Source organism: Tubulanus polymorphus, chromosome 7, assembly GCF_964204645.1.
Source record: "Tubulanus polymorphus chromosome 7, tnTubPoly1.2, whole genome shotgun sequence".
NCBI lineage: Eukaryota > Metazoa > Nemertea > Palaeonemertea > Tubulaniformes > Tubulanidae > Tubulanus > Tubulanus polymorphus.
This window is the reverse complement of record NC_134031.1, coordinates 12,330,223-12,345,601: the sequence shown is the minus strand read 5'-3', so window position 1 is coordinate 12,345,601 and position 15,379 is coordinate 12,330,223. Positions and strand designations below refer to the sequence as shown.

At 39.1% G+C, this 15,379-nt stretch overlaps 1 protein-coding gene across 1 annotated transcript in view; it reads left to right on the top strand.

Annotated features, from left to right (window-relative positions):
* Nucleotides 1-15,379, top strand: part of LOC141909162 (nonsense-mediated mRNA decay factor SMG8-like) — a 288,966-nt gene that overhangs the window by 109,921 nt on the left and 163,666 nt on the right. The window contains exons 7-8 of the mRNA XM_074799548.1: nucleotides 4,243-4,402; nucleotides 4,473-4,561. Of these exons, the coding sequence (XP_074655649.1) occupies nucleotides 4,243-4,402; nucleotides 4,473-4,561 (249 nt within the window). The remainder of the gene's footprint in view (nucleotides 1-4,242; nucleotides 4,403-4,472; nucleotides 4,562-15,379) is intronic.

Sequence of the window (15,379 nt, the reverse complement as noted above, 5' to 3'; positions counted from 1 at the left end):
TATGAGAGAAATATAAAGACACAGGGGGTATATTTTATAAAAGTATAAATATTTCTTAATTTATTTCATTAATTCATCTAGTTCATGAATATATTTATGATTTCTTAAACTTTTCATACTTTTAAGTCAAGATTTTATACCTTTAGATCCTCTAATTCTTTTATATCACTAACTTTTTTGACGCCTTTTAACTGTTACCATTATGAAACCTAAACAATATTAACCATTCAGCGTCATTTTACAAACTACAACCGTAAATCAATGTGCAAAACGTCACAGGTCTATGTGTACACATACAAGCTATTTGGCAAAATATTATTGACAAAGATGTAGAATGGCTTCCTGTGATTATATAATGACCTATATTTGAACGTCGAAATGTTATATTGCATTGAATATCATTAGAAGACTTATTGTAATAGAAAAGGATATATGATTATATCCGAAGGCAGGCATAAATAGAAATTATAAGTAAATCGGATTATTCGGTTAAATGGCGGATGTATACACGATGCGGAAGTCTGATATAAAAGTCAGAACCTGACATTGGGATACTGGTGGAATGACGAAGCTATCTACGATCTGTGTAGGCGTGAATTTCATCGGCGGCTACAAGCGACAAGCGGTCAATATAAAGATGTGTAAAATATAATTTCAATATTCAAATGTCATTTCTTTTTCTGGCCTGTACTCTAAATTCATGTTGTATCCCTGCAGCTTGAGGAGCATTCGCTGTAATCGTGGTGGAGCACTCGTTAGACTTTTTGAGTTATCTTTACTAGGGGCTTATGGTCTGTTATGACTCTGAATGGTCTGCCGTACAGGAATGTATGAAACTTCTGCACTCCGAAGACAATTGCAAGGAGTTCGCGCTCGATACACACGTAGTTCTTCTCCGACTGAGACAAAGTCTTCGAAACCGTAAGCCACGGGTTTAAGTAATTTGGATCCGTCTTCCTCTTGTAAAAGGCTAGCTCCGAGTCCCTTCATACTTGCGTCTGTCATAAGTATAGGTGTCTTTTGTGTATCAAAATATGCTAGAGTTGAGTACTCAGATATGCTTTGTTTCAGTTTGTCAAAGCAATCACTGTCATGTTTTTCCCACTGGAAATCCGAATCTTTTTTCAGCAGTTCTCTCAGGATATACGCCTTGCTTGACAGTTTTGGAATGAACGGGCTGAGGTATGTCAGCAGTCCAAGGAATTCCTGAAGTTCCTGCTTATTTTCCGGAGCTTACATGTTTCTGAGATCGGACACTTTCGTTGGATCTGGACTCATACCACGTTCACTGTAGACTGAACCGTAGAACTCGACTTCCGGACACCTTATATTACATTTGGTGAAATTAAACACTAACCCATTCTCTTCTGCTCGTTCCATCAGGTTGATTATATTGGTGTCGTGCTCTTCACTGGTATTACCAACGACGCATACATCATCGGCGATGCTAACAACACCTTCCAGCCCCTCTAGGATCGTATCCATCTTTGACTGGAATATGTCTTGGCTCACAGAGAGCCCAAATGGCAACCTAGTAAAACAGTACCATCCATACGCGGTCTGGAACGTCGTCAGAAGTTGAGAATCTGGGTGCAATTTGACACTCCAGTAACCGGCTTTGGCATCCAGTTTACTGAAATACTTTGCTCCGCTAAACTTATGGTTAAGTTCTTCAAGCGTCGGAATCTTGTGGTGTGGTCTCCTCAATGCGGCATTTAGGTGTCTGGGATCCAGGCAGATACGTAGATCACTATCTTTCTTCAGTGAGTAAGCTAAACTTAAGACCCACTCGCTTGGTTCTTCGATAGAGACCTTCCGAATAACTTTGTCTTCGTTTTCCATTTTATCTAACCCTAGTTTAATCTTCTCCTTTAAAGCTATTGGTGTCTTCCTCAGAGCATCAATATGCGGCATCGCGTCAGGATCGACATGTAGCTTGACTTCGCCTGGAAAACAACCAATTTTATCAAACTGGTCAGGGTACATATCTATGAGTTGCTGGGCTGAAGTGATTGGTTTGCCGTCGATTTTCTTGTGATGTATGGTACAGTTCATTGACACGATGTTTAGTGCCTCACAGGTAGGCAACCCAGCCACAGCAGTTCCGTCAACGTCTACGATGAAAAACTCTGTGCTCACGAGTTGACTATTTTTGTATTTACACGGTATCTTAATTACACCATGGTGGTGTATCTCAGTGTTATTATACGCAAAAAGTTTCGCACCACTCTCACTAGCCAGTATTCTACCATCTGACGAGACCTTGTATGGCCACCTCTGCCCGAAGATTCTGGTCGGCAGTGTGTTTCTTTGGGCCCCAATATCGATTTTTACACGAAGTTGGCACTTAGGCCTCCGGTGGCCATTAATGTCAATGTCGAGTAGCGCGTATGGTTTGTCTCGAGTTCTATTTCTCGTGTGTATCGACTCAAATACGTAACCATCAAAATCGTCTGAATCGTCGTCTCTATCGCAGTTCTGGTACACTGTGCCGACTCTCTTAGGTTTTCTTTCCGCTGTGTTTTCATTTGAGTCATTGGTTTCGATGTTGTTTCTGTGTGATCTATGTCGACCTCTGCGACTTGCGCTCCTGTTGGGTCTTTGTTGGCGGTTAACTGGACGGCTATCTTTTGGTCTCGAAGACGATCGTTTCCTCATCTTCGACGTTCTGCAGAATCTGGCCCAGTGGCCAATTTTACCACAACCATGACATTTGGACTTGAAGGCTGGACACTTTCTCAGTGGATGCTGTAAACCACAGTTCCTGCATTTACTAGTCTGATGTATAGCGTCAACCTTTTTATTGCCTTTAAGAGTTCGCAGACATTTTCTACTCTCTGCGACATCTTCAAATTTCCTTCCGAGTTTCAGAAGTTCGTCAATCTTGAAGCCTTTAGCCGTGTCCAGGAGTTTGCGCTGGAATTCATCAAAAGGAGTCGATGCAGTGACCAGTTCTATGATACGCTGGGCCTTCTCTTCTTCTGTGAAATCACATTCCTTGGCCTTTGTCAAACACCTGGTCACAAAATCGTCCAAGGTCTCCGCCTCATACTGTCGGAATCTCAGCAGTTCAAGTCTATGTATTCTAAAGTTGACCTTGACTCTCAGTTGTCTTCGAAAAATGTCCATAAAATCTCTGGGTCGTTTTGCTCTGCCTCCTTCAGTCCGGATGCGTTTATCGTCCGTAGGCCCTCAGCCCCGACTGCAATTTTAATTTTGACAGCTACTCTCGTGCTATCCGTGATACCCTGGTCGGTAACGCACAACTGGACCCTTTGCTTAAAGATTCTAAACTCCCCAGCCAGGTCGGATGAGTCCCAATTCATTTCTGGTATTTTGGACATTATGACAGTTTAACATGTGATGTAAATATCAACAATAACAATTTAATATTACCTCTACTCTTAAAATTAATAAAACTATGGTGAATTATACACGATGGAAGTTATCTGCTAAATATCAAATACTTAATCATTAAAAAAAGAAATTATATAAGTTGAATTAATGTCTGTTATTTAAACAGCAGCCAATATAGAATAAGAAATAATGCACAGTTCTTATTTTAAAATACGTGATCAACGAATGAACCGGATTGAAAGTCACACTGAACAAAATCTTAATTTTTTAATCAGCGACGAGTTGTCCGTAACAGAGATAACCAGCAATACTGAAGAACGTTCGTCCACCAGGATCAGCATAAATGCGTCTCTATGTCCACCGTTGAATGTACCGTATATCGCTGTTACACGTCCGTAAGATATATCACTGACGAGAAATCACCACACTGCAGACATGTCCCTCTTCACCAGAACAGCGTTTCGATCACAGTCGTTTCTACGAAGAAGCAGCAAACCTCCGTTGCCCCATCAATCAATGGGAAGCACCGTGAATGCACGGTTGCAAAACATCCGATTGCGAAATAGCAAGCAGCAATCGATGACAACCGATATTCGAAGTTAACAGTTTAACCAACTACATCTATGACAATTATGGCGTACATAAGCCTCGGCAAGATGACTTACTGCGTTCCGGATGATCTCTTGCGTCTATTGTTCCCGCTGCCACCATGTTATGATGTCCTCCGATATCAGGACTTGAAATATATTCGACTGTCAGAGCGTCAGATAACAACAACACATGACAAGAACGACCGCCATACTTGGAACTACTTTTATTGATGTATATATACACAATCATATCACACTTATGTTGACCTTGATCTTTGTATTTTTTTCATTATAGGATAAAACTACAGCCACACATAACAGACGAGTTAAAAGGATTTCCCATATCAAAGGATTGGATATTGGCTGCAAGACCTTGTTCACCAAGAGTGCTTTTCTATTTTGAAAAGGTGACTTTAGGTTCCTCATTTGACCTCGATCATATTCACCTACAGACAGTAAGTATTTCCGTAGAAAGATCTTTCGATTTGAGTTGGTATTGTGCTCAACTTTTATTACCCATTTCAGAAACAGATTCCTCTCAAATATCTCCAACATGAAATTGAAGACCAGATATATAGGATTCTACGGAAATCAAGAGTTATCACTAATATAAGGTTAGTGTTTTAGTCTCTTTTTACTAATTAAGTTCTTATTTGAAATGACATTTTATACACTTAGTTGTGTCGGCTCAATCTGATTGTTAGCTCTTGTAATAAGAATGTCGCAAGAATCATCATCCATTGATAAATCTACATCCTGAAAAGCCTACAAATTACCATACGACCTTGCGCTTCAAACTCAACCGTAAGTCACGGATATGGACTTACAACTAGTCCGGATCTGTTATTTCCTGTGAACAATAACTACAGCCAGTGCGCAACAAGTGTATTAATGAAACATGGCGGATTTTTGAAATCATTTTCGGCTTAAAATTATCACGACTTCATTACTATACCGCCACCTATATGCCTTGACCTTTGAGGGGTCAAAGGTCAAACTTTTGATTGACCAAATCTATACAGCAATAGAAAGCCTGGGTAATTATTTCCAAAATAATGGTTGAAATGCATCATTTTCAGTTGTTTTCACACTACATCTCTACTTAATTTTTATTATATGCGCATTCAAATATAATTGGCTAATTAAGCGTTTGTTATTTAGGAACATATATATGAAGCCCCAGCGTCTTATGGGTTAACTACCGCCTAAAAGTTGCCTGGGGATTATATGGTGGTCAAATTATGTGTCTTATTGCTACGAGAATCAAATTGCTGCATAAATCGTCCCACATGAGGTAGTTTAGTACGAATATTCTCCTTTCTTTTCTCCTCTATTCGTCTTAATTTCCGAGACGTCCAAGTAAAGCTTTAGGAAAATCTCAAACCAGAGGATCTTTTCTACATATAGCAACAATTTGTGGATTGGCCTTTGTTTCTCTCATGCCACAGATTAGGTTCACCACTTCAATCTCCTCCTGATCATCACCAGTTTTTCAAACGCCAGGACTGAGCAGACATCTTCCATTTCAGATATAGTTTTTTCAGGCTACAGATGAGGACTTGAGGACTTGATGTGGCTCCGCAAGCTTTCTTTATAGTAGAATGCGAAGCAGAATTCGCACGGGACAAAATCCCACTGTCTTCTGCGTAATTTTGATGTTTGAAACAGTCTTCCTGTCAGCACCAATTCACCCTCACCTTTCTGGATTACCTGTAAATTATAATGTCATTTGAGAAATCTCAATGGTTTATGAATGTAAAATATACTGGAAATGGGCTTTTTCATTCTTTGAACAAACTAACCCAGTTGTAAGGACCCCACAAATGTACAATGATTCAAAATAATAGTCAAAAGTTACAACAAACCAATGCCGGAGTAACTTTTGATCTAGTAATATTCCTAAAACCAAATCAAATTTGAACATGGCAGTAACTAGTGAAGACCACCCACAATTTTAAACTCAAAGTTGTGTTCCGGTGATCTAATTCAAAATTCAACAATCAATGAAATAACGATGTACAGTCATACCTTGATTAAACACCACTCTCTGGTGTGGCCGTATATGGGTGTTTAGTTCAAGTCACTCAAGTACCTACTATATACCTACAATCTGCTCAGTACGATGTATATTGATGTAATAAATTAAAAGAAATCTAAAAAAAACATAATTAAAAATGTTTTACATAACAAACATCAGGCTCTTCTTCATCAGGAGAACATCGTAGGCTAGAAGTAGGATCATATCACATGCAACATTTACAATACATACTATCATATCAATTGCAGATGGATGCAAAAATTGACATCGCTTCTGTACACCGCCTTTAATAATATATTTATCACTGTAAATCATTGTCTTATTCTATTGCACGGAAAAAAATGGTCAGCTATTTTCTGTTGCAATGGATCTTTATTCCACCGTTCTTCTTATACCATTAATTCAATTCGTTTCAGCGCTGTCGGTGCCATCTAATGAAATAGTTTTAATCTCCGTACCTTACTGGAGGGCGAGACGTGCAACAGAGTGAGATCATTGGATCGATGAACGAGGTCATCAGTATAGTTTTATGGTCACCTACAAATCCTCTCCCAGTCATACAATATTATGTATTTGGGAAAGTTAGTCTTATGAAATACTTTCGAATAAATCAGTCTGGGAGCACCTGTGAGGATAATCATAAGGTTAACGCTACATTGCCCGATAAAGCTGATAGAAACAATTTACTGACATGCACCTAAAAACTTTCAATAATTTCATGGGGAACTGCTAGTTAGGCTAAATAATTCCAGGGGCAGGATTCAGTTGGCTTAATGCCTCGAGGATAGAAAAACGAATGCATTCTATTGCAATGATTGGGCGTTCAAATCTGGTTCATAATTCTGATACGGCCGGGTAGGCTTAAAAATGATCAAACATCAGTTCACTACAGTACAATAGTCTAGTAGTTTTGCAATTTGACCTGGAACAAATTGCAAAAGAAACGAAACAAACTTTTTTGACATCGAGAAAGGTCCCTTATGCACAGAAAAAAAAGTATTCCAAAATCCATTTGGTGGAACATGGTTTTTGGGGCCACGCCCTTTTTGGGGGTAAAATGAAGAAAACGACTCAATAACTCAATAACCGTCATAATTATAACATCACAATGTACTATTAACACATATAAAATCATATATACACTACTCAGAAACATATTTATATTCAGTCTATGGTGCACTGGAAGGGCAGTAATGGCCCATAGCCCAGTTTTGGGTGGGACCACACAATTTTGGAGTAAGTGATTGAACATGTCTTAATATCCTAATAACTGTTATGATTATGTCATGAAAATTTATTAGTAATGCATTTAATACCATGTGTAAACTACTCACATTTATATTTAGTATATAATTTATTGGAAGGACATGATGGTCACGTGTCCAGTTTTGGACTGATCAAACTCATATTCTGACAAACCTTATTAAAGGGTCTAATATAGAGATGTATGATCCCGATAACTTCTATACTCATCATAACCATGGTAGATAATAGAGTACTTATTTTGTCAGAACAAAATTAAAAATGTTTTTAACCTTGGTTAAACACATGTGAGCATGTACATATAGTGTGAGCATATAGTATAAACACGGCGATATAAGTGTTAAACTGGATTATGACACTTAAGTATCCTCTATATCCTGTTCTTCCCCATTTGCATTGTCCTCACTTAAGTTCTCACAAATTCCCCTACACTCTAAACAAGCAAGTGAGCACTCTAGGCCTTGTTTGCCGCACCCACAACGCATTGTGTTGCATCCTGTTTTGCACTTGCATCTTATTTGTTCAAGAAGAGATACAGTTGCTGGATCTTTGTAACTGTATTGGAGAGAGTTTTCTATCTATGTTCCTCCAACCCCATTCTTCTGGGTTCAGTTCCACGTCCATCCACTGCTGAACTTGATAGAATACACGTAAGCTGTGATATTTAGCGGACGCTGATGTTGCTGGTAAAGACTTCGGATGAATCACAGATTTACTGACAGCAACAAGTTCCAGAAATCTGGTAGACATAGTGTATCTAAAATATCAGATTGTTTTCCTTTATAGAGACAGATCAGAGCGTTTTCCCGGCAGTGATAACTCGACTCGAACCAGATGCTGAATCAGCAAAGAAGGCTGCTTGCTGCAAGAAGTATTCATTTTCGCGGATTAACTTCAGAGCTAGAGGTTTCCCAATTCCAAATAGTCTTGAAGTTGTGTCACAACCTAGAATAGCATGGACAAACAATATGTGATTGCACATGTGTTCTCCTAGGGATGCTTACAAAGAGTTCACATTGAGATACTTAGCAGGAAGACCTTTCTTTGGTTCTGGCATGAAGAATATGTCATAAGCATGAGCTCTGGCGTGCCAGCACAGGATAATCAGTAGATCAGTGTCATCTCCTACTAGTATTGTATTACGTCTTGATGAACATTCCACAGCAGCCTTTACGATCAACAAATCTGCATCGGCTTTTGCCTCACAACCAACTTTGTCTAATCTGTCACCAAGGATGGTGATAAACTGCTGCTTGTTTTGCTTGTTTGAGAGAAATTCTTCTTTATGCATTTGAAGTGTCATCGAGGCGTTGAAGGAAACTGAGCATCCACTATCATTTTGAGCTCGACGCTGATGTGTAGAATCCTTTGTTGATGGGCCGCTGACATAGCCATCAAACACAACGATGGCGGAACCATACTTCCTAGTAACGTAACTGGTATAGTGGTTCACAATCACTTCATATATATCTCCTTTCTGCCAGGGAATTTAATGTAAGAGGGCACCACCATCCAGTACATATTGACAGTTCTTTCTATTCTATGGATCTTCAGGAGGAACCAAAGACCACAGCTGTTTTGCAAGGGCTGGTTTATTGGCAGCGTTCTGCAAACAATGCAGGAGGATAGCTACACAACTCAAACTTGAATACCTCAGACAAGTCATCCGTTCATCGCGTTCCAACAATAATCAGTCATTGAATCAATAGCTGAGGATCGATGTGGATAACCTTGCCATTGATTTTTACTGTGGATTTAGATTTGAATGTAATGGCTTGGTCGACCTTTTTGAAGGTGTATTCAATCGCATCATTCCCGATCATTTTCTTGAGGATTCGATTTCCAATGTCCTTTGCACAGTCAATGTTCACATTGCGTCTAGCTGTGTTGTTGCCTGTAGCTATGCTTCGAAGTGATATGTCTCCTTCAAATGGATTATTTGCTTGAAGGAATGAAATCACCTCTTTGGTGTCAGCCAAGTCCCTTGTTGCCTGTAGCTATGCTTCGAAGTGATATGTCTCCTTCAAATGGATTATTTGCTTGAAGGAATGAAATCACCTCTTTGGTGTCAGCCAAGTCCCTTGCTTGTCAAGACTATGATAAGTCATTATGTTGCTCACTTGTGGAATATGTCACAGATGTTAGCTGTTGCATAGCACTGTTGATCTCGGCACAGACTGGACTAAATAGACACCATATAATACGCTGCATCTCAGTCATTCCCCTTCCTCGCGTGAGACTACCATTTGTCTTAAGACTCCTCATGAGAGCTTGCTATATTATGAGATCAGGGGATAATCCACACCAGAACTTGTCACTTCTACGCATAACACGGTACCCATGCATAAACTTCTTTTATAACCCTGGATTCAGTTCCTCAAGCCTGGTCATCTGTCGAAGATGAATGTGTAATGACTTGGTGTATGAGTTGTGACCAGATGCTGCTAGGTATGGTAGCATGTTAAACATTGCTTTCAAATACAGTTTCCAATCACCAGTACACTCTGCTGTCAAATGTTGAAGAGCTATGTCCATCATATCTATGTACTGTAGCCATACCTGTGATGTCTGGTTGTCTTTTAAGACCGATCTTACGTCTGTTATTCTGTCGTGTAGAGAAGTGATTACCGCAGAGTTACGGATATCTGCCGCATCAATTTTTCCTTCCAGTAATTCATCGTATAAATCTCCAACCGCCACCAACTCATGAGGAGTGACTTCTGGTTGTAGACTAATATTGTTGTTGTTGTCGTTGCATTCTTTCAGTATTTCTGATTCTTCACATAATTCATCGTCAGTGGATGGTTGTGACAACGCAGCGGAACTTTGGATATCAACATCAATGTCGTCTGGTTCGTTTAGTGCATCTGAGAGCTCACACGAATCCTCATCAGGAGAAGACTGTGGCAACATTATGCTGAATGAACTTGAAACCAACAATGTATACAATGCAGAAGATGCAAGAATGTGTCCACTTAGAGCCCTAGCCACAGCTTTACCACTGAGGATATGTGCAACGGTGTTCCCAGCTTAGATTTTCTCCAGGATCTCTTGTAAACTTGTGCCTGCCATGAAATGGCCCATGCATCTGAAGAAACTCATGAATCAAATCACTTGGGTCCATATCTATCATCGGTAAAAATGCTATTGACGCTGGTCCAGGATGGTCACCTTTGTGGATCATTTGCATGAAACCTGACCATGCAGGTCTTGGACGTCGAACCAAAAGTGAAGCATTCAATGCAATGGAGTCAGAAGGATTCTTGGACGTGTTGCCTGCACGTTTGCTTGTCCGATTGAACATGACTTTAAGGCCTTATCCTTCCCTGTGAATAATGCCTCCAACAGTAGATATAGTGACTCCAGTATAAACGATCTTGCTTCTTCAAGTGTCGCCATCTCCAGACTAGTGGGATAGATATCTTTCGAGCTGACAATCGATTTGATATCACTTTTAATCAGGTTTGCAGCTGTTTTTATCAGTTTTATCTTTTCTGCTTCGATGGTGCTTTCCTTTTCTTCTCTAAAATATTCTCTGAGAATTGAAGATGCAGTTCCTTTGAATGTAACAATATTTGGCCTTCCACTTATTTCAGTTATAACAATTCTATCGCCGAAGAGATTCTCAAGCTTCTGCTTCATGTATCTCGAACTATATGGCTGACACTCGGTACCTTCTAAGAATTCTTCCCTTTTGCAAACAAAGTCATTTATCGTAATCTGTTCTTCATCATTTTTCTCAAGATATTCGGCTACTTTTTGAAGGCTACCACTTTCTCGCATTCTTTGGGTCGTCCAGGCTTTTGTCTTTCTTGTGTGATGACTTCATTTGATACAAAGCATCCAGGTACATCTTTGCCTGTCCTACAGTTCACGTTACAGGACTGATGATACATGGCATCTGCTGCATGAACATCACAAGCAAAAGCAATTCTGCCTTTAACTATTTCTGCCCATTTGTCACCACGATTCGAACAAGCTTCGGCTATTTTACATTGAAAGTCCATTGTTCAAACTGGTGTAAGTTCATATCCTTTCTTTTTTCGATCATATTTTCCACTGGTGCCACAATACAAACAGTGTTCTTGAAATGAGAACAATGGTTCAGATAATCAGGGCATACATTTTTCCCCTGTAGCAGGTGATACTTCTCATTTTCGTTTAGTCCGTTCAATGTCTTTCGGACTAGTGAATATCAGCCGACATTCAATGTAAACTTTTTGTCCAGGCTCAACGTGGACTTGCGAACCGCGCGCATCGCTGGCTTTGTTGACTGTATCACAGTCTTTCTCCCTGAGAGTTACTGTTGATGACACATCATCCATTGGGTTTCCACATAGGCTGCAGTTATCCATTGTTATGTTCTTTTGCTGGTATTTATAGAGTTCCCCTTCTCTGACTAGTTTAAAAAAAGCATCAAACTCGGACGATCATATTTTCTGTTGGTGGGATTTCTCCATCTTTATTTCGAACACAAGACGCCAGATGGCGCTACCGTGTAGTACACAGTTTAACATTATTAATTTTCAAACATTTCTTACACTCCCCATCTTGGGACAATACTGTTCCAAAATTAAATTAATCTAAGTTATCTAAATAAATTCTCTAATCAAGTCAAAAAATAGATTCAGAAACAATCAATAAAATCTCTAAAAGTTTATAGCAATCCTACTTATCCCTAGATTAGACTGAGTTAAGTTACAATTAGTTTCGCAAAGAAAATTATATAAAATATTCAGCTAATATATAATTAACTATTTTAATGATTAAACTAATTAAAGAGGACTCGAACCTCGAACGTTAAAACCTCGAACGTTAAGCAAATTCACTACAACTAAACTTCTCTATAATAGTTAAAGTATTAAGTAACTAATCCTAACTTCTGTTTATCATCTATAATATGAAGATAGTTCACTTAATAATTTTGCACGTTTAAAACAAAATACAACTATATCAAACTATATTAAATTGTATGTTTATCTTAATGAATCACTTCGTGTGATTAAAAGTACGTAACCGATAAAGTTCCGTTAAAGTTCTAGGTAAATTAACCGAGTCTTCGCATAATATGATAACCGCATCTTGGTACAACCAGATATTTAAGTTTATCTTCTCGTCTATACGCAACAGCTGAATAGTAACTTAGAGTCTGGTTCACTGATGTAAAATAATCGTTCACTTCATATTCCATTAACTGGATGAGTTCGTTAACTTATAGGGTACGTAGAGTTCTAATTTTCCAAGTAACCATCGAACTGATAATAGTAGATTTCCGATTACATATGACCTTCACGGTCAATTAAGAGAGGGCGCTAGGCTCACCTCCTCTGATATTAATCACAATAATGTCAGCGCATATCGCATAAATTGAAGAGTTAATCACAAATGATAAATGCAAGCTTCGGCTTGTAACATACGAATCACTGAGACCTTCACGGTCTATAAAGAGAGGGCGCTAGGCTCACCTCCCATATATATATATATTTAATCACTACACAAATCATTATTCGTTTCGATGATATTGTTCACGCAAGTGTCAAAATGTTGATATATTCACAAGTATCCAATTACGATTCCATCAGTAACACAAATGTTCATCATTCGCAAGTTCGCAATAACAGGTTCGATCAACACTGTGTAGAAACGTTAGTCAGTTCACATACTAACAATCGTCACTTAATTCGAGTTCGTTAATCCATCCAGATAAACGCTTTTCGGCATTTTCTTTTGATTTTCTCTTCGGACGAGATTGACACACTACTTCAGATGGACGTGTGACGACATCTAGGCCTATAGGTCTCCGAACGTTTTCTGCTTGCGCATCCCTGGTTAATTCGGGCGAGTCTTGAACTTCTAATGGATACAGCAAGTTGAGTGGCCTTCTAAGAGTTGTTGACTTCTTATCGCGAACTCCTAACTTCAAAACAGCACCTCTCGGGTTGCCATCACTACCAGATTTTTCCAAGTCTCCATTCACCTCTCTGCTTCCCTTCATCGTGTACAAGAACTATTTCACCAATTTTTACTTTTCTTCGGTCAGAATTTTCTTTATTCTGTTGCCGATGAGATTCTCTAAGTTCGAGCAAGTATTCGCTGGACCATCTTTGCCAAAAGTGATCCATCAACGTTTTCAGATGTCTCATTCTTCCACTCATAGCTTTTCTATCCATTTCTGGAACATATTCTTCAGAACAAGGATGGGTATCTGGTGTTCCCATGAGACGTATTCCATACACGAGATGTGATGGTGTAACAGGTTCATCAAAATCATCAGAGGCTATGTAGTTCAAAGGCCTACAATTCAAAACTAATTCCACTTCAGTGAGGACTGTATTATATTCTTCAATACTAAGCTTCGTGACTCCAAGGATCTTCTTTAAACAACGTTTCACCGACTTAACTAGGCGTTCATAAAACCCTCCCCACCATGGGGCTTTCTCCAAAATGAACATCCATTCAATTCGATTTCTTAGAGCAAATTCCTTGAGTCTCGGGTCAGATAACAATTTTGCTAACTCTGTTGATGTTTTCCTATAAGTCTTAGCATTGTCAGAGATAATTTTTCTAGGCATTCCACGACGTGCTGCAAATCTTCTAAGACATCGTAGAAAACCGTCTGTTGTAAGCTCTAATACCAATTCTAGATGAACAGCTCTACTTGTAGTACAAGTAAACAAGCAGATCCAAATCTTCTTTCTTCCCTTCACATACATAGGTCCGGCAAAATCTACACCAGTCGTTTCGAAAGGGTGTGACCTAGTCACTCTGAATTCAGGAAGTGGTGGAGGTAGTGGCAGCTTGTATGGTAATGCATCAAGGTTTTTACATAAATAGCATTTGGCTATCAATTTCTTCACAATCTGTCTTTCTCTAATTATCCAGAATCTGGAGCGCACTTCACCAAGCGTAGCTTTCACCTTCTGGTGCATAACCCTCTCGTGTGCATCCCAGATGATTATTTCAGTGACATGATGATTTACGAGGACGATTGGATTTTTCTGACTAGATTTCAAGGTAGAATTCTGCAATCTACCAGCACTTTTGATAATACCATCTTCTTCAAATAACTTAAGTTGCAAACGCCATACATTATACAGTCTATGTATCTTTAAACACTTGAACCACTGTTAACCACAACTTTTCAGCATCATTCAAGTCATTTATTGACAGTTCCCAATCACGGGTTTTTCTTCTCCAAACTTTAAATGCCTTCATTACTGCAGAAGTCACCATTACTAGTTTTGTAAAGCTACTGTATTTCTTACAGTCTATGATTTCTTCTATAACTATCTCTCTTTCTGAGACAGTACCGACTTCAAGACACATCATTGATGTAGATGAAATTAGATTACGCTGAGCAATTTTCATCTCTACTAAACATTCTTCAGGCAAAGCGTCATCAATTTTTTCGATCTTACTTGGTAGCGACTTCTTTAGCAACCAATCTGGTCCGGTGAGCCACATTTTGTCAGAGCTTAGTTCACTGAATCTTATACCTCTAGATGGAATGTCAGCTGGATTTTTAATACCAGCACAGTGTCGCCATGCTTCAGGTTTGATCAATTTTCTTATCACTCGAACTCTATTTTCAACGAATTGTTTCCAGTCTTTTGTCACTCCCTTAATCCAAGCTAGAGCCACCTTAGAGTCGGTCCAACAGTATACTTCATCGATTTTTGTCACCAATGATAATTCATCATAAACAACCTTCATTAGTTTGGCCAGTGTAACTGCAGACAGCAACTCTAGTCGTGGGATGGATACTTGTTTAGTTGGTGCCACTTCGGTCTTGGATACTACAAAACTTGAGTTCGACTGATCTTCTGATCGAGCTACTAAGTATATCACTGCCCGTAGGCCTTACATGAAGCGTCACAGAAGCCATGGAGTTCAAATGAATCAATTCCACCATTCAACCCAGCTGAATAGCATCTTGTCAGATGGATTGTCTCAAAATTCTTCATATCCTCGACAATTTGCTTCCATTGCCGTTCTAAATCAGCGTCTACGATTTCATCCCAGCCGATTTCTGATCTACATGTGTCTTGAAATAACAGTTTAAACTTCAACACTGCTGGTGCTATTACTCCTAATGGGTCGAAGAACCTTGCTGCGCCTCCTACTATATTCC